At 44.4% G+C, this 18,267-nt stretch overlaps 1 protein-coding gene across 3 annotated transcripts in view; it reads left to right on the forward strand.

Moving 5' to 3' along the window:
- LOC120719107 (c-Maf inducing protein) overlaps positions 1-18,267 on the forward strand; it is a 42,222-nt gene that overhangs the window by 2,176 nt on the left and 21,779 nt on the right. For 2 of the 3 annotated variants that reach the window (XM_040008028.1, XM_040008027.1), the window contains one exon: positions 18,140-18,265. In XM_040008028.1, coding sequence (XP_039863962.1) covers positions 18,140-18,265 — 126 coding nt within the window. Of the gene's footprint in view, positions 1-45; positions 17,980-18,139; positions 18,266-18,267 lie in introns of those variants that run through there. The other variant, XM_040008029.1, reaches the window with a different exon arrangement.

The raw sequence follows: 18,267 nt of genomic DNA on the forward strand, positions 1-18,267 counted from the left end.
CCTTCCGGCTCTCTCACACACACACACACACACACACACACACACACACACACACACACACACACACACACACACACACACACACACACACACACACTTTCCTCATAATATGCTGCGTTTCACATTCCAGTTTTGCTGTTTGCCTTTTCGTGTCTGAACGCGCACCCAGATTACGCACAGTCTGCTGTTGACGCAGTTGGAAGAAGGCAGCCTGTCACTGCTTTCCCTCCTGCTCCTAATCTGGAACCCCTCCCCGCCACGCCTCCATCACTTCTCCTCACCTTCCCGGCGACCCTGCCGGCTTCCCAGGTGCCTCTCTCTCGCTTTGAGCTCGTCCTTTGACTCCGGGAGGGGTTGTTGCGTTTGGGTTTTAAATATTAACAGCTAAGATCTTCTTCCTTTAATGTGTTGGAATAAAAGCCATCTGTGGGGGAGGGGGGTTTAGGCTTTAGGTGTGTAACATGAAACCAGCTGAAGGTCTACTCCAGCAACCTGACCAAACAAAGCGCTGCTGCTTCCTGCCTGTCAGAGGGAGGCCAAGAGAAAGAGGATGCTCTGACGAGGTGACATCTCTTTGGTCATGTGATCACATGGAGGCTTTTTCCTCTGCGGATGTGCAGGCCTATAGGTCCTGGTAATCAGCTGATTGAGCCAATGAAAACAGACCTGGATGGGATCTAATGGGATTGTTTAACCAGTAGACGTAAAGGAGGAAATCCAGCAGCTTCCCCCTTTCAAAAGAAACAACATGGCCATTATTTTAGGAGCTGAAGAGCCTGGAGGAATCACACACTGTGTAATTACAGCATTAACTGCAACAGGACCCGCGTCAGTAGGGATCAGTTGTAATTGTTAGCAGAACAATTAAACCCTGTGATTTCCCCCTTCTGTTGTTATTATCTCGTGACATTTTCCTCAAAGCGTGTTTTATCAGCACACCTTGTTAAAGGCCCTTTGGACGTCTGCCTATCACACCCACGCTGGAAGAGTTTGCAGAACTGCTTGCTGCAGTGTGCAACACCTTGGCAGCTGTTATTATTTCAGAAAAGACTTTCCGATATAGTTGATGACTTTCTGAATTCATGTAAAATATCACATTCGAGAAATCGTAGAGCTTTCAGGGAAAATGGATATATATATATATATGTCACGGCTCAACTTTTGCCTTACACTGATTGTTGGTCGCCTTTATGCATTATCTCATGGGCGTAACACAGCAAGTCCGTGACACCCTGAGATATGTGTGAGGAATCAGGGGTTATATGCAAGTGTTTTCATTTACAGGATGAGGTATCATGAAACTAGCTGATTAATAGAAAAATAACGTGCAGCTCTTTTGATAACGACTCCGTAGTTATTTGTGTAACCAGCCTCTGCAAAAGCAATTATTGCAGTTAATTCAAAGTTACCACGTTACTGTTAACATCAGAGTTGCCCCTTTCCAGGGCACCAATATGAATATGTCCTTAACGGTGTGCCAGGTTAAATACCCAGTGCCATCTTGTGGTTCAAAGTGGGATTACACAAAAATACATCCCATATTTTTTTTTGTAATTATTATTATTTATTCATTGTAGCCTCAAATACAAGATTTGTAAGAACGGTACTGATGTATGATGATGAAATGATACGTTGTCCTTTTCTTTGCAAGACACAAATCGCGAACACATTTTCCCAACGTTTGTTATGTGCAGATATTTACCAGTAATTAAGATATTTTGATCAATGCAGTTAAAAAAATAATTTTGTCACATAAACTTCCCTCTGTTCCTGACAGGGAAGTTGCAGAGTGCCCCCTGGTGGGCAAAAGATGTAACATCAACACTTGCAACATGGCTGAAGGGTGTTTCTTTCATCTCTTCTTTACTTTTTACATTTTCATTTATCAGCTGTTATAAATGCAGATACTGATAGAGCGCTGCTATATTGGCCCCACTTGAATTATTTTAATTTAAATTGATATTTTGTTGGTATTTTGGATGTAAAGCCACAGCAGATGTTTCTTTAAAATCTGCTGATAACTTCAGAAAATGTTTGCAGTTTGAAGTAATTGTATAAACTATAATTTAGTAGCTGGGAGGTGTGTGGGGGGGATTTCTTTGGTTTTTGACTTTGCAAATTGTAAAGTCCCAACAACCCTGGGGTGCCTCTGTCAGTGCGCCCCAGGTTGGCTGTGGCTACAACGTAGCTGCCATCACCAGTGTGTGAATGGGTGGATGACTGGATGTGTAAAGCGCTTTGGGGTCCTTAGGGACTAGTAAAGCGCTATATAAATACAGGCCATTTACCATTTACCATATTATCCAATATCTTGTATATATTAATTTAAAGATAACAAAGACATTTAAACAACACTTGAAATTAAAAAATATTTGAAAATGAAAAACTGTAATGGTTTTTCTAAATGTGTAGTACACTCTGTAAAGTACAAAATGGTGTTTGAAAAGGTTTTGCTAACCAGTCTATGACAAACCTATAAGGATGTCTTTGAACTCTGGGCAGTGACCAGACGACTTTATTATGAACTTCTTCTGAAGGGTGTCTGGGCTCAGCCTTAGAGATGGGGTGAGGAGCTCGGCCTTTCAGGTGCTCCATAATGGGCTGGCTGTGGCTCAGCAGGTAGAGCAGGTCATCTACTAATCGCAGGATTGGTGAGCCAATTCCTTGGTTGCTCTAGTGTACGTGGCAAAGTATCCCTGGGCAAGAAACTGAACCCCGAGTTGCCCTTGATGCACTGATTGGAGTCTGAATGTTAGACAGTAAGCAGCTAGATGGAGAAAAGAAGTGCCTATATGAATGTGCGTAAATGGGTTCAGTCCATGTATCGTTATCATATCGAAGGGATCAAGCAGAGGCATCAGACTAAGATGCCTCCTGGAGGCCTCGTAGGTGAGGTGTTGTGGGCACCTGTAGCTGGGAGGAGACCCGGGACACGCTGGACAGGTGTCCCTCAGCTGGCTTGGGAACACCTCAGTGTCCACCCCAGAGGAGCTGAAGGAGGTCTGGGCATCTCTGCTTGGGTGGGTCTGGATATGCGTCAGAATACTGATTAAAAATAACCACACTGAGGGGTCATTGTCATTGTCTGTGACCCTCGTGCTTTGTGAACACTAGTCGTGAAACTATTGCAGCTGAGAATGCAAAAACAACCTGCAGGTATCAGTTAAGCCTCCACCTTTTCATGCAATCTTTTTAGTTTTATTTTCAAAAGCATTAAAAAACAATAATTTTCTGATTGAATCTTTTAAAACTGCAAACTAGAAGTCGGTTCATTTTGGACATTTCTGTCCTGCTCTGACAAACCTCCTGACTGCATGCTGTGTCGTCTGTTTTAATATGACATATTAGAAGCTTATTGGCTGATGTCTCATATGTTATCCTGTAAATCGCTCAGCAACAAACAGCCCTTCACTCAGCACCGCATATTTTCTTACCATACCGCAAATACCAAGTGGTGTCATTTATCACAAAATGTCTGTTAGCCTGCTTCGTTTCAGGAAATCTACCGTGTGACATTAATGCTGCTTTGAATTATGTCACATGTGGCGTTTATTCAGAAATCCTCATGCAGCAGCGGTGCGCCTGCGAGCCGTCTCCTATTCTTTGCCCCCGTAGAGGCTGAAATCTGAGCAAACAGGGTTTTATTCAGGCCGGGAGCGTGAATGTGCACGTCCTCAGTGGAGTTTTTGTGCCCAGCGTCAAGCGGAGCCGGTATGTGGGCCGACGAACAATGCTGACCCATTTGCTCTGCGCTCTTCCAGCAGGGCCGCTTCCACAGAGCGTCGACTCTGCGTCTCCAACAACATCCCCACGCTCTGCAAATAACCGAGATGATTGTGAGGACAAAAAGCTCTGTGAAACTGAGCGCCGCTGCCAAGAGGGTTTCACCTGAATTAAATTAAAGTGGTTGCCATTTTTCTAAAATCCTTCTCATGCGTACACAAGTGTAGACAGTTGCAGTCGCTTAGGCTTTCACTCATCTGTTAAATGCTTTTTCTGTCTCTCGCTGAGTAGCAGGAGGGAGGGTTGTGACTCACTTTTCATTCCTTGCTTCGACAGACCTTCCTGCCACGGCTGTGCTCAGAAGCATAACCTACATCACATTTATGTAAGAAGGCTGCAAAGTGCAGGAAAGCACTTCCTATATCACGTCTCGCTCACAAAAGGCGAGAGATGAAAGGAACCTGATTATTTTGGGTTCATTTTAGATGGTGAGGTTGAACTTGGCATTTAAGAATCGCTATCTCGCATGTCCTTATAGGTGAAATATTTAGCAAGAAGCAACATCGCTGATCTATCTTGGTGTGCGTTGGTGTGACCTATGATGTCACTTTTAGAACAGATAAACTGGTTACATGGAACTTTATTTTTTCACAGCATTGTGCTGGACTGATTGAGTCGGAGCGTTGGAGACCATGTTTCCTTGATGGAACGAGAAAAAACAACAACAAAAGATGGAAAATGAACACAAATGCGCTCAAAATGACTGCACGAACACGTGACAAAAGAGCAAAAAGGACCGTAAAAGATGAAAAATGACCACAGCCTCAAAAAGACTGCAAAAGATGACCAAAAATGTTGTAAATGACATTTTTAGTCATTTTTAAGTGTCTGAAGAACAAACAAAATGACAGAGGCAGACCTGAGGGACGTCCTGTTTCTCTAGTGTGAGCGGCTGAAGTCGCACAAACAGGTTTCATATTAATGAAAACACGTGCCTGTTATTCTCAGTCACTGTGTGGATGATCCCGTGTGTTATTGTCACCTTGCTGAACGTGTTACACTTCGGATTAACTTTGAGTTGTAACACCTAACTCCTTCATGCCGAGGTGTCCAGCAGTGTCACGTGTGGGACGAGTGGGAGGCGTGAAAGTTTCACACTCGAGGGAGCACAGAAGAAACGGCGCAGAGCTGCATCTTTAAAGAAGACGTAGATCAAACTGATCCTCGACGACACAACTGCACTGCACGGAGCTGTGGGTATGCAGCTCAGCAGCTGTTAGTGAGATGCTAACAGAGCTCTTAACACAGAGAGGCTCACAGTAAAGAAGTATTAGGACCTGCTGTAGCTTTACACTGACAATATAAATGATTCACCTCCATGAGTGAAGCAAGCCCAATTCCAAAACTCCTAAAGAGGACCTATTCTGCTGCACTCAGATCCATTTTACAGTGTAAAAGTTTAAAGGTAAACATGATTACATTTCACTAATTAGAAAACAGCAATTAGCTGCCGATTATACATTGAAAAAATATGCGTTCATAGTATTCTAGTTTTCATTTTCAGGACAGAAATTGTTTTTAAAAGTGTCACATCACTGATGCTTTTAGTTTCAGCCCAGCTGTTAGAACTCCCCTAGTTTCTTTAAAAAAAGGAAAGAAAAGTCAGCTAGACTTCCTGATGTGGTTGCTTAATGCGTCATTCAACTTCATAGAGCAGGCCTCAACGCCAAGCCACCTATCTCCACCATCTCTAAAGTAGGTCTAAGCAGCAGCTGATTGGTTATGATTTGTACAAAGACAGGAAACTCTGCTCTAGCCTCAAAAGTGATATCTTGAACCATTTTAAATGTGCCCCTGTTTTCAGAGATGCTTCTGCAGCGATAGATTTGATTACATCCAGACGCAGTCTTGACCTGCAGGACTGAAAATCCTGAACTTTTAATTGGATTTTTCCTTAAAAGTTTAAAAGTTTTGCACTCCTTTTCACGCAGCAACATATCCTACCCTCTTTAAGCTCTACACCTGGCTTGCATCCACAGCTGTGTCCAATTTAGAATCGGCGATTAACCTAAGAAGTCCGTGTTTGGTCTGTGGCAGGAAGCTGGAGTACTTTTAGAGAAGCCACCGAGGCACTGGGACATGCTAACTCCACACAGCAAGGCCTCCAGCTGGCCGGCAGTTTTGGGCCCAGATCCTTTTTGCTGTGCGGTGACGCTGCTAACCACGTGACCGCTGCCAATCCTGAAGCTTTTACTCTGAAGGTGGTGAAGAAAGCTTGTGCAGGAGAGTAGAGGATAAAAGTATACATCCAGATCAGCTGGTCACATGTTTTGCTCCCAAAAGCAGAAGGATCTTGTTTTTGCAGTTCTGATAATACAAAATGGCAAGAGAGTCCCAAACAGGTCTGAGCAGACCTCCCTGACAGGCCACCATACGTGTTCATACTTTAAAAAACGGATCCTCCCAGTCTGTGTTTGAACAATGCAGCCATTAGGCAAAGATCTGACTTGGAGTCAGGAATGATGGTGCTCCCTGCCATATTGATTTATGATATTTAGAATGGATTGGAATTGGACTCGTTCCCCTTATTCTGCCTTGTTATGTGTGTCAGCAAGTGATGGATAAAGTGAAGGAAAACAGAGAAAACCAAACGACAGAGTTTGTCAGGAGGGAGAAAAAGGAATGTAGACTGCAGCCAAGCAGCAGTTATTCTCTATTGTTTTTAGTCGTGTCTTTCAGGAAAACTGTGGGCTGTTTTTAAGCCAGCTGGGGAAGAAAAAAAAAAGAAGCTGTAGTCAGTTCGGGCAGTGGGAAGTTGCACACAGTGCTTTTCTGTAGCCGAACGCTGTGAAACTTGTTGTTTTCCACCTCAACTGAAATTTACATCCCCCCGCCCGTTTGCATTTTAAGCTTTCTCTGATGTCACACAGCAGCGCATTGTCTAATCGTTTGCATGATTTAGTGGCTGATGCACAAATGTGTCACAAGATAACAAGCAAGAGCTAATGGATTGTTCATGTTATACTGTTATTCTTTCCGTACTAGCATAGCTTTGTGTAGCAGCTGTCTTAAAGTTAACTCACTGAGCTGTCAACATTTTAGTCAAGTTTTCCTCAGCCTAAGTTTGTCATTAACACGTTTCCATCACACTTTTCACCGTAGCGCTGTTTGAGTAGTTTACCCAAGTTTACAACCAGACCATGAGTGCTGCTGGTGGCCAAAACCATTGTGACGAGGTTCTCAGTGCAGCATCAGTTGCTAGCAGTGTTGCCAACTCCTCGGTAAGGAAAATCGCTATTGGCTGTCCTAAAAGTCGCTAGAAGTCGCTAAATGACCTCATCGCCTAATTTGCATAATTGGTGACCCGAAATAGGCACTGGCGGAGTTTCTTTTTTGAGTGTCTTTTTAAGTAGTTTTAAAACTTTTGATCCACAAAAAGTAACAGTGAAAGAAGACTATTTTTAACCATAACGTTGTTAACAAACTACATTAACAATCAAAATGGTCATAGCAAACCTCACCAGAACAGCGTTAGTCGAAATCGGATGTACAAGATGGAGTTGATTTATTTTAGACAAAGAAAACTGTACATTTACTGCTGCTCCCACCCTGCATTACAATCACCGCGAGAGCAGCGGCTTCGCTAATGCACCGTTCATTAGCGGTTTGAACGTGTAGGGGTGAACTCTGATGGCAGCTGGGGGGGACTGCTGCCTGAGGACTATCTGCTGCCTTTGGTAAGGGCGAGGTGCCCACGGCAGCACCCGTGCTTGTTGAGTGTGAGAGCGATACTTGCTTTCACGTCAGAAAGTCGTTATAAGTCTCCAGTAACACCAGCAAAAGTCGCCAGATTTGTCACTAGTCGCTTTTTAGAAAATTTTTGCTAAGGGGGTCTGAAAACTCACTAAATGTAGTCGCTAAGTTGGCAACACTGGTTGCTAGCGACCTCTAGCAACCACTCCCCAACCGGATAGGGAATGTGCATTTTTCCAACAGGGGGCGGATCCCTGCGTGACTGAGGACTAATTTAACACTGAAGAGGCTAACACCAAAGAGTCAGCAGGTTGGAGCTGTTTCTGCTACCCCGGCAGTGTTTTTTCTTTTCATTTGCGGCAGTTTTTGACTGAACTGCCCAAAATTTGAAAAAGAAAAGTTCAGATGACATTTTCATCGACTTCATCCTCTCTTAAATGGTGGTGTGATTTAATGCACGTGTTGTTTTTTAACTTTATTCGTCCGTCTCCAGCTTCACGTGTGTGTGGAACATAGTAACAGCAGGGAAAAGTGGATTCAATGTGACGGTAAATGACAGGAGCATGCAGTAAAGACTCCCACACTGAGATGAAAGGAAACAAGTGCAAATAAATCAGCCAACGTATGCTGAAGGTGCTGATGAAGAGTTTGTGCTTTGTAGCCTGGATTCCTTGTGCTGTATCTAATAAAACAAGACAGTAAAACGGCTAAATGTATTGATACGGACCAATAGGCAGATTGATAGACTAACCAGAGACAAGCCAGTCATTTCTTTGATTAATAAACTGCCTCTGAGTTTACTCTCTGCATCTCTTTACCTCGCTCGTACAGTGTTCTCTGGCTAAATAAAAAAAAAAAGAATAATGTAAAAATAAGCATGTGTTTTTAATGAGGGGGAAAAAAAACTCTGGAGTGCATTAAGATTGCAGTATTTTACCGTCAGCAGTGACCCTAGCTATTTGGAGCCAACATCAGATGAAATGACTGGTGAGAAGTCTGGTTAAAAGCCCAGGAAAAGGAAAAAAATCAGTTTTTCCATTCTAAACAGCTGTTGCTTCTTTGTGTTGTTTTTGGCTGCAGAAACCAGAACGGTAAGAAAAGCACGCATGCATACAGAATGACGACCAAACAAGCATTTGTTCGTCGAGTTGTAGGTCACGTGACCTCATGAACAAGCTTGTGTCAAACTCATAGAAGCGATGAGTGTCATCTGCAGATGTGGAGGACGAGCTGGCAAAGAGGAGGCTGACGAGAACAATACTGGGGCTACGGTGCCGTGTGGGAAGCAGGAGTCACACGTGACGCCTTTAAAACGAACACACTGCCCTCCTCTCATTGGTGCCTTTTGACCTCATCTGCCATTACTTTACATTATGCTCCGCTGTGGACGTGAACAGCTGGAGTGACAAAAAGCTGCCCATCCAGAGCCTCACGCTCGCCGTCTAATGACAAAATTTGCAGACCTCGGTTCAAAGTTTCAACCGAGACGTGGAAACGTGACGCACATTTAGAAAACATTTAAAGTAGCGTTCAAGATTTATTTAACCTCCTTTTTATTTGTGAATGGCAGGAGGCAAGAAATCCCGTTATTGTGCCGTCAACGCCAAATGCTTAGAATACGCAGGATCAAGTAGTTCACGTGGTGGTCTTGGAGCATCTTCAGCAGAAATAAATGAGTGACTAAGCAAAAGAAAACCTCGGTAGTGTTTGTTGCATTGATGGTGCTGTGTACTGTACGTATTTCTGAATTAATAATACATTAATTACAAAGCTTCAACCAAGCATGTTCCTGTTGTTGAATCATCTGCACTGATATGAAAGATTTTTATTCATATAAGAAAAAAATCAGCCCTGAAACCTGATGAGTCAGAAAAACAAATCACTGGCTACACTTTCACAATATATGGCAACTTGATTTGAAAAAGCATATATTTAAACAAAAAAGTGGAGGGACGAATGCATTTCAACACTGCTTTTATTCAGGAAGTGACTGCAGCAGTTTGGTTTAGTGTTTGGGGGGGTCAGAACCGATGCCCGATGCCCCTGATGTATTGTCTGGCCTTCTTGCTGGTGACGTCTTGAGCTCATTCATCACCAGACCACAATGAGCAGTGAAGCCATGGCCTCAACGTCAGGGGCAGTATCGCAATCTAATCTTAAAACACAAAAACACCACCAAGGGAACAAAACCTTGAAGGCTAAAGTGAATTTGAGTGTTGGTTCAGAACAGACTGTCAGGCTGTTAAATCGCTGCGTATTTATATACGAAATGACGTTACTCCTCAGTTTGTCTGCACGTCTTCAGATGCCATTAAAAGGTCATAAAAGAAGCTTCAAATCCTGTGTCTTAGGATATTTACAGATAAGTGTTAGGCTGGAATTCTAATGTGTTTGATCAGTGTTTAAGTTGTTGTCGTCATTAATGATATTACATTACTTGCCATGTTAGATTAGAGCCATAAAAAGGGATTCGGTTACACTGCTGCTTTACCTGCACGGAGAAGTCATCAGAGCACTTCTGCGCTGCCAAAGTTAAACAGCCCTCTGAGTTTGGCTTCCACATGTTGGTTTTGTTCATAGGGTGTGTAGCCTGCTGCACATTTACCTCAGTGTATTGACTTTACAGAGATCACTGTAGCATCTCCTCCACAACGTAACCAGCAACAAACTCATTAGTCTCTCTGGGTGACGGTTGAAGCTGCTGCAGTTTCGGAGCTTTAGCACTGACATTCAGCCAGAAATCAAAGTCGCTACAGGACAGTTTCAGTGCCACGTGAAGCCCTGTGCATTCATACAGATGGCATTATGTGAAAAGCGGCCCTGTACAAGAGTGCACCCTGCCTCCTGTGCCACGGCAGCTGGGATAGGCTCCAGCTGACCATGACTTGAGTAGGCGGAAGAAAGTGGATGAAAAGTATTTAGACTCTTTAGTGTGAGGAATAGCTGCTACATCCAGCAGGTAACGAGGTGCAATGATAGAAAGTTTGCAGTTTGTCGCAGGGCTGCTGTGTGTGCAGTTAAGCAGGTCTTACATGTTACCTGCTAAACAACTTGTCAGTGAACCGTGCTGAGATCATATCTGCATTCCGACGTATCGCTCGCTCTGCTGCTCCAGTATTTCCATTAAATACCTGAACAGGAGAAGGATATTCAGCCACGCTTTTCACACTGTCTGATGTAACTGCGTGTCTGCGCTCAGGTCTGTTGTGTGTCACAACACCGAGCGTCGACCTGCTGCGGCGGGGAATAACGACAGCTCACGGCAGGCCTGTTTTCCACAGCAACCTTCCTCCACAGTCACAGCAACGTGTGCGTGTGCATGTGAGCTTCTCGAGTGTGATTTACAGTTTTGTTTGGGTTAACGTTCCGTTTGGAGCTGGAGTCGAGCCGCTCACGGCGTTGCAGGCTGCCAGGAACCGCTACACCCATTATTACTGTGCTGTTTGTTTAGTTGTTGTTGCTTTTTGGTCAGTATATCCTGATGTCTCGCTGGTGTTAAACACACTCCCTAATACCGCTTTAGTTTTCAAATTAAAGGCTAATCATATCATTTGTGTGCTGAGCACATTCCACATACTGTTAGCGCAGGAATGAGGGTGAGGAATAAATCAGAAACAGCTTTCCAGGATCTATTTTTATCTGCTTGTATTTGAAAATGTGGCAACAGATGATGTTCTGGTCGCTGTCCCGTCCTAAAATGAACGGCTTGTAAAACTTCTAAACATATACTCCAAACTTAAAGTGACACTAACCCGTTCCTGTTCTTGTAAACTTAAATATTACTGAAGAAAAAGAAGAGAATGTGCTCGTTTTTCTCTCTTTTTCTAAGAAAACTTGTGGTTTGTGGAGAATGTTTACACCCATTTTGTGCTTTTAGCCGAGCCTCAGGGGCACAAATGTGGCAGTAAAAACCTGTGTAGTTGTTTTGGAAAACTGACATTCCTCCTTTGACTTTTTGGTCTTCGAAATTATTTAAACTAGCAATTTATTATTTTTGTATATTGTATACTGAGAGGATATCAAAGACCTGTAAGACTGCAAATATATATCTAATGTAATACCAGGATTTGTTGCTATATAAATAAAACAATTAACATAAATGATGAAGATTTATGACGACTTGAATCAGTCATGTTTGTTAAATGCGATTCGTCTTGATGCTGGAAGCAGGAAGTGGACGTCCCTCTGTCTCCGTCCTCAGTCCTGCACATGCAAAGCTCTGCTCTTCTTTCTGCTGCAACACTGCGAGTTGCATTAATCAAGTGCAGCGTTAAGCTACACGTGTAAATATTAACACCTTCAGTGAGTTTGGTGCTGCTGTGTGCACACACTGTTCCCCCACATGCACCGTCCCGCGTTAAGTCTTTGCTGGAGGGGTTCCTCATTTCCTGCTGTAGCGACGCCGAAGCGCTCCTTGACTTTAAACGTTTCTTGGAACCGTGTCAAGCCGCAGCGCACCAAACGCTGGGGCGGCCCGCCCGGCTTGTTGACAGTGCGCCGCGGGTGTGTTTACGAGCTGCAGTTTGCTCGTTCCTTCGCAAATGGAGAAGTGCAGCGGCTTATCGTTGAGGGAAGAGACTCTAATGCTTTGAGTCGAGCAGCTTTGCACGAGTTCTGCTGTGTGACTAAGCCCCTAAACAGAACACGTGACATGTTTATGTTAGCGTGTGATCAACCTGCTGGTCACGCTGAGCGGGGGTCTCTCCGTTACCGTAGCCGCCCCTCAAATCTGGGTCGCCGCTGAACGTCCATCTGCTCGGGAAAGGCTGTTATTGGTAAATAAGAGCACGCAGGAACACAGGATGTGAAAGGGTAATGTTTGCACGATGACAGGAACAGGAAGAAATGTGCAGCCCTCCAAAGCCTGCTTTTCCTCTTGCTATCTGTCTCCAGCAGGAGGGCTGCGGCTGTCAGTGTGTGTGGTGCACCAAATGGCGTTGACTGCAAGCCGCCAATAAAGTTTCTCCAACCAGACTTCTCTCAGTTTCCTCAGTGTTTCTAGATACGGTGACATATCTGACATCCTGCGTCATTATATCCTCTGTTTGTCCTCATCTGTTCTCAGTACGCTCAGCGATATGACTTACGTGGAACAGCAGAAACATGAAGTGAAAAGAGGAAGGTGTGAGGGAGAGGGAGGAGAAGGTAAAGGAGTCAAAAGGAGGTGAAATGGTTCCAATCCAGTGAAGAGAAAAAGTAAGAGGAAGCAGAGGAAAGAAAAGGAAGAAGGATTAGAAAGTAAATGAATAACTGATGAGAATGAAATTTGGAAAAAATCTATTGTGTCGTAAATGAAGGCAGAGAAATAGGAGCAGTGGAGGATGTTGAAGGAGAGTTGTAAAAGGAAAAAGGAGAAGGTGGTCGAGGTAAAAGGAAGTGGACAAAAGTATTCAGTCAGGGAGGAGAAATTAAAGATGGATGAAGTTGGAAAGAAAAGAAAGCAAAGAGAAAGTAAAGAATGAGATGTTAAGTGAAGGAAGTGTAGGAAGAGGGCTTTGTGAAGGAACAAAGAGACGGGGAAGGCTTTAGGAAATGAAAACAAGGAAAGGGGAAACAGGTTGGGAAACAAGACACGAGAGAAGGAAGTAAATTGGGGAAATGGTGAGAGGATGGGGGCATGAATAGGAAATATGTCAAATGAAAAACATGAGGATTTGTGGACTAAAAGGGGAGGAAAATACCAAAAGGTGAGGAGAACTGAAAAAAGAGTGGAAGGACGGAAGCGAGAAATAAGCTTAAGGAAGTAGGAGAAGCATGAGAAGGAAGGGGGGAAAGGAAGGAAGAAAGTATCGCTGGATGAGGAAGTAAAAGGAGTAAAACGGAAGAGGAAGTAGATGTGTGGAAAAATAATGTTAGTCGACTTTAAATTTGCATCTGAGGTTTTTATCTAGAATTTTTCCTTTGAGAAGAGCAAATAATTTCCATTTTTAAAATAAATGGTTACATATAAAGTTACATATTAATATCCTGTTGAGTTGTGGATTTAATTTGCTCAGGCTGACGACTCACATTAGCTTTCATAGTTCTTCCAGGGGTGAATGTGCTACAGTGCTCTGGCCTTTGTCATTGGCCTGTGAAACACCTGCCAGGTGACTCCTCACACCCGTTCAGTCAGCTGTTTGAGTCGCCCGCAACTTCCTCTGTCACCCTCCTCCGGTTTCTCTTTCTTTGTCTTTCTCTCTGGCTGCTGATGCACTTCCTGCTTTGACTCATCATTCACGCCGTTTAAAAAAAACAGAAAACTCCTCCTTCATGCGGCGCTTTGCAAACTCTACTCAGTGTATCGACGAGCTGTCAGGGCTGTAGAGGACTGAGTCAGGGTTTACAAATGCTGACACAAGGTCACACCACACCTGAAAGGTAAAGGAGGAGGCACGCCCCACACCCTGTGCTTATGTATACTGTTGCATGCACAGAAAAGCCAACGCTTCCATGCTAACTCGAGCCTTTACTTGAGCTGGCACGGATACTTGCAGAGGAGAAACTGAGATCATGTGTTATTTAATGACGTCGTCATATAAGGGAGCAAAGCACCTCCTTACCTGGTACTCGCATGCATGTACCCACGCCTCGATACCGAAATGTGGGAAAGAGATGTGGTTCTTCACATGAGCGAGCATCATTTCATATCCACAGTGTTACATTTTTAGGGATGTAAAAATGTGGCCGATAGCCAGCTGTTACAGCAGAGCTTGTACCTGGCGTTGCCGCACTCCTGAACAGTGCCACATGCCAAAAGTGACACCACATCCGCCGTCACAAGCCACACTTTGGTCTCGTTTGAGCCACGCAGTTGTGCACCGCCTTGGTTTTGTAACCTCGAGCGGGTGCCGTGGATGGAAATGCAAAAGTATGATCGTTCTGGTTTTCGATGATACATCGGCACAGAAGACTTTCTGGAAAAATCTTTGGAGAGAAAAACGATCTTTGTTCCCGGTTTTAACTTCTCCTCCACCTCCTTTCCCAGTGCTGATGGGGAGGTTTCGACTGAGTGGCGACACCTGTTGTCTTTTTGTCTTGTTTGGAGCGACACTTCAAACATTCCTTTCTGCTCGTTCTCGGCCCCAAACACCCGTTTGCTCCAGTTCCCGTTCAAATTGTTTTTCGTGATCAGGAGTCTTTTTAAATGAGGACAGATTCAACATCGCCAACTCAAGGAACTGGATGCCAAAACTGATGGGAGACAACAGATCAACATCGACCGCTGCCACGGTGATGTCATCTTGTTTACTGATTTGTTGACGGCTGTAAACAAGACAAAAGTCAGCCAATAAACGGGCGCATCGCTACAAATGGTGTTTAAAGTCTACTGATTTACATTTTGGTGGTTTTGAATGGAAATCTGTCCATAATCCTGCCAGTGATGCAGAGGTGATCAGCACAGATGAGCCGAACGTTTTACTGTAAAATATAGTTCATGCGTCACGGTCTCTTTCTTTGTGTCTTATTTCCTCCGTTCTCCTTCCATCACTGCTCGCTGTCTGCTTCTCCCTGGAAACAAAAAAACATAACATACATCTCCATCCTCTTGTTTCTATAGCAACGCAGCAGAGCGGAGAGGAGATGAGGAGCCGTAGCCTCCTCCAGCCCTTCTCCGTGATGAGAAGCACAACAGAAAGAGACAGAATAAGCCAAAAAAAAGAAAAGGAGAGGTTTGGGAATAAGATGTAAAAAACAAGGAGGACTGAAAGAGGAGGAGAGGGAGAGGAAAGGGTAGAGAGAGGCAATCAGTGCTCGCTCTTGTGCAGGAAGGAGTATCTATGGTAACCTCGGCCGGTTATCAGAAAATTGAAGTCTCCTCTGTTTGTCTCCGTTCTGCTCTCCCTCTGCCTATTCAGAAATGCATTTATCGTCTCCTTTAGCTCCCGGCTTCATATTCTCCTCTTAATGTTGCAGTTCATCTTGTTAGTGTGTCATGTGCGTGCAAAAAACCACCGCAAACACTATTTGGCAGCTTTGAGACATGCAGACGGAGAGGCGGAGGGATGGACAGAGGCAGGGGCTGAGGTTTACTCTTCCGAGGAAATGAGACATCTTGCCCAGAACCAATATTTGCCGTGGACGTCGTCTGTAATGAAAATCCCGCACGGGTGCAGGCGCACAACAGGTATCCTGTGTGCGGGGAGGCGGGGTTACACCAAGAAGCCAGCTCACCCATCGGTCGTGGAGGGAGGTGTAAATAAAGGAATAGCATGTACGTTCTTCACCGAGGGTGGGGTTGGCGGAGCTGTTTGTTTGCTCTATAGAGAGAGATGGACGCAATTAAGGACGAGAACCACCTGTCTGCCCGAGCGGGCTGCAGAGGGACGCCAGGCGTCTGCTGCTGCTGCTCTCGTGTAGCTGCTCAGATGTGTTTGTGTTTACTGGAGCTGCAGACGTGCTGTTTATCTGTGTGGAAGCACACGCAGGGAAGAAGATGCAGTGGAGTCATGGAAGGACGGGCCTTGTATACTTTTAAAGTCACTGTTAACAAATGTCTCTGGAACACTAAAAAAAGAGAGCGAGAGAGGCCCCACGTACAGAAAGAGTGAAAACACAGCTGCAAAGGCAAACGCCACAGAGCTACACATGTTCAGCTCATTCAGTCCGTTTTATTTAGACTGTGCCTGTTCACTGCAGCGCTCGTCCTTAGGTGCTTTAAAGACTTCAACTGGAGACAGAACCCAAATGAACAGGCGGGAAGATCCTGTACTGGAACCAAAGCAGGAAAGAGAATAGAGGAGCCAGACGACGGCACGCAGTAGTGCTTTGTTAAAGAACGAGGGGCGGATTGAAAGCGCTCAGAGCATCATGGGAGGTCTCACAGTGGCCTGGGCGTATGGTTCAAATTCACCTGAAAATCAAAGGATGACAAAAAAGGCCTAAAGATGACTACAGGGAGGTTGATGACATCCGGAAAAGGCTTCTTTGTCACAAGTTGTTATGAGCACACTGATACCAAAACATGTGTTATTGTAATCAGATAAGAGCAGATTTTCCTGGGATTTCATCAGGAACATTATCTGAGGGGCAGATGTGGCGCTCGCAGAGGCCTGAACTGAAACGTGTAGATTTACTCTTCCAGTGAGCGCTGAAATGAAATGAATATAAATAATGCTTCTGCTGCCCACCAACGTTGTCTGTTTATGTGGCGTTTCTCAGTTATGGTTGAATAGTTTAACTGCTGCATTATTTGTGCTTTAAAAGAAGAAAAGGTGGCTCGAGTTAAGCTTCCTGTATCTGCCCGCCTGCACTTTTATGTTATTAATACAATAAACAGGAAAAAAAGGTGGGGGTGTCCTTAACTTTAGCCCATCTCAGTTAGGTGGGCAGCTACATGTGTGCTACTATATTTACATTGTTACTACTAATACATAGACCTGGTTACTGCACTATTAGATCAGCTGTGGTTCTTTCCCAGTTTCATTCTCAGTCAGCAACACGCCAAATAAAGCAGGTCAGCTACGACACTTTAGTCACTTCTCTCTTTAGATACCAAACTTCATGACGTTTTTGCAAACCCGGTGTTTTGCAATCAAGTCACCGCGAGAAAGCCAAAATGGAAGTTGTAATGTGTTATCTGTGTTTAACCACTGGCATAAAAACTCAATCTGTACAGTTTCACAGATTACAGAAATGGCTTTCAGAGCGGGACGTCCTGTATGTGTGATGAAGTTGCTCCCAGTGAAACTTTTCACACTCGCTCTGCCGCCCTGAGAGAAAATGTTGCCTCTCCACTCTGTGTTTTCCAAAGTTTCTGAAGGGAAATGGCCTCAGAAAAATGAAAAGCAAAATAAGGACGATAATTCCAGCAGAGCTATGCAGAGAAAGCCACTACAGATGACGTCCACTCGGGCCATTTGTGTGGATATACAGTTAATCTTGCCATCGACAATAATTGGTCGAAAATCACGCAGTGACGCCGGCGTCTGGGAAATCAGCTGATGATTCATATGCTGCTGTTTCTGCAGTGCTGGCCGACACTCGTCTTATTTTAGAGTGGCATTAAACATTTCTCTTCAAGCTCCTCCTGCGGGTTAGAAGATATACAGGCTCGGTTTCCTTGTGGCTTTCTCTCAGCCTCGTTATTTTTATCTGCTTGGCTCCCCCCGCCTCCCTTTCTCTGAAGACTCTTCTGTTCCTGAGTCCGGAAACTTGTGGTCATTTGTCAGCGTTTCTGTAATCATTTTGAGACTAGCAAACGGGTTGTGGCGTGTTACTCGTGTGCACTGCGATGAGACTGCGATCAGAGCTCTGCCATCGCACCAAAGGGCCTTTTCCTGCATGCGCGTTGAGTTAAAGCTCCGCCGTCGTGTCTTTCTGGCTGATGTTTGTGTATTTGCGTGATTAATGGCTTTTGCTAAATTGATTTTCCACTTTGCTCTTGCATTCGGTGAATGTTTACTTGGAACTAAATCAAATGTCACCACAGCTGATAAAGATTACTCTGTGTACTGTTTTCACAGCATTTACCACTCGGCTGTATTTGGAGGTTTTGTTTGGCCTCGTGTTTACCCAGGGCAGGTTAGCCTGGGATATGTTTCTTTTTGTCTTTCCAGCTGACTGCCAGTAAAAAATAAATGCCTTTTTCTCCTCCTGCTTTGTTTAAATATACAATATGTACTGTAAATGTTAGACAGTGGCAGACTAATATCCTCTTGCTCTTTCCCTCTCTCCTCCCCAGCCCACCGGTTACATGGAGACATCATTGCCCTACAGCTCCATAGAGGACCTGCAGCTCCTCTCTTGGGACAATGCCCCAAAGTACTGCGTCCAGCTCAGCTTCCCTGGTGGCACCGTCCTGCTGCAGGT

The sequence above is a fragment of the Simochromis diagramma genome, unplaced genomic scaffold (genome assembly GCF_900408965.1).
Source record: "Simochromis diagramma unplaced genomic scaffold, fSimDia1.1 OVJJ01000545.1, whole genome shotgun sequence".
Lineage (NCBI taxonomy): Eukaryota > Metazoa > Chordata > Actinopteri > Cichliformes > Cichlidae > Simochromis > Simochromis diagramma.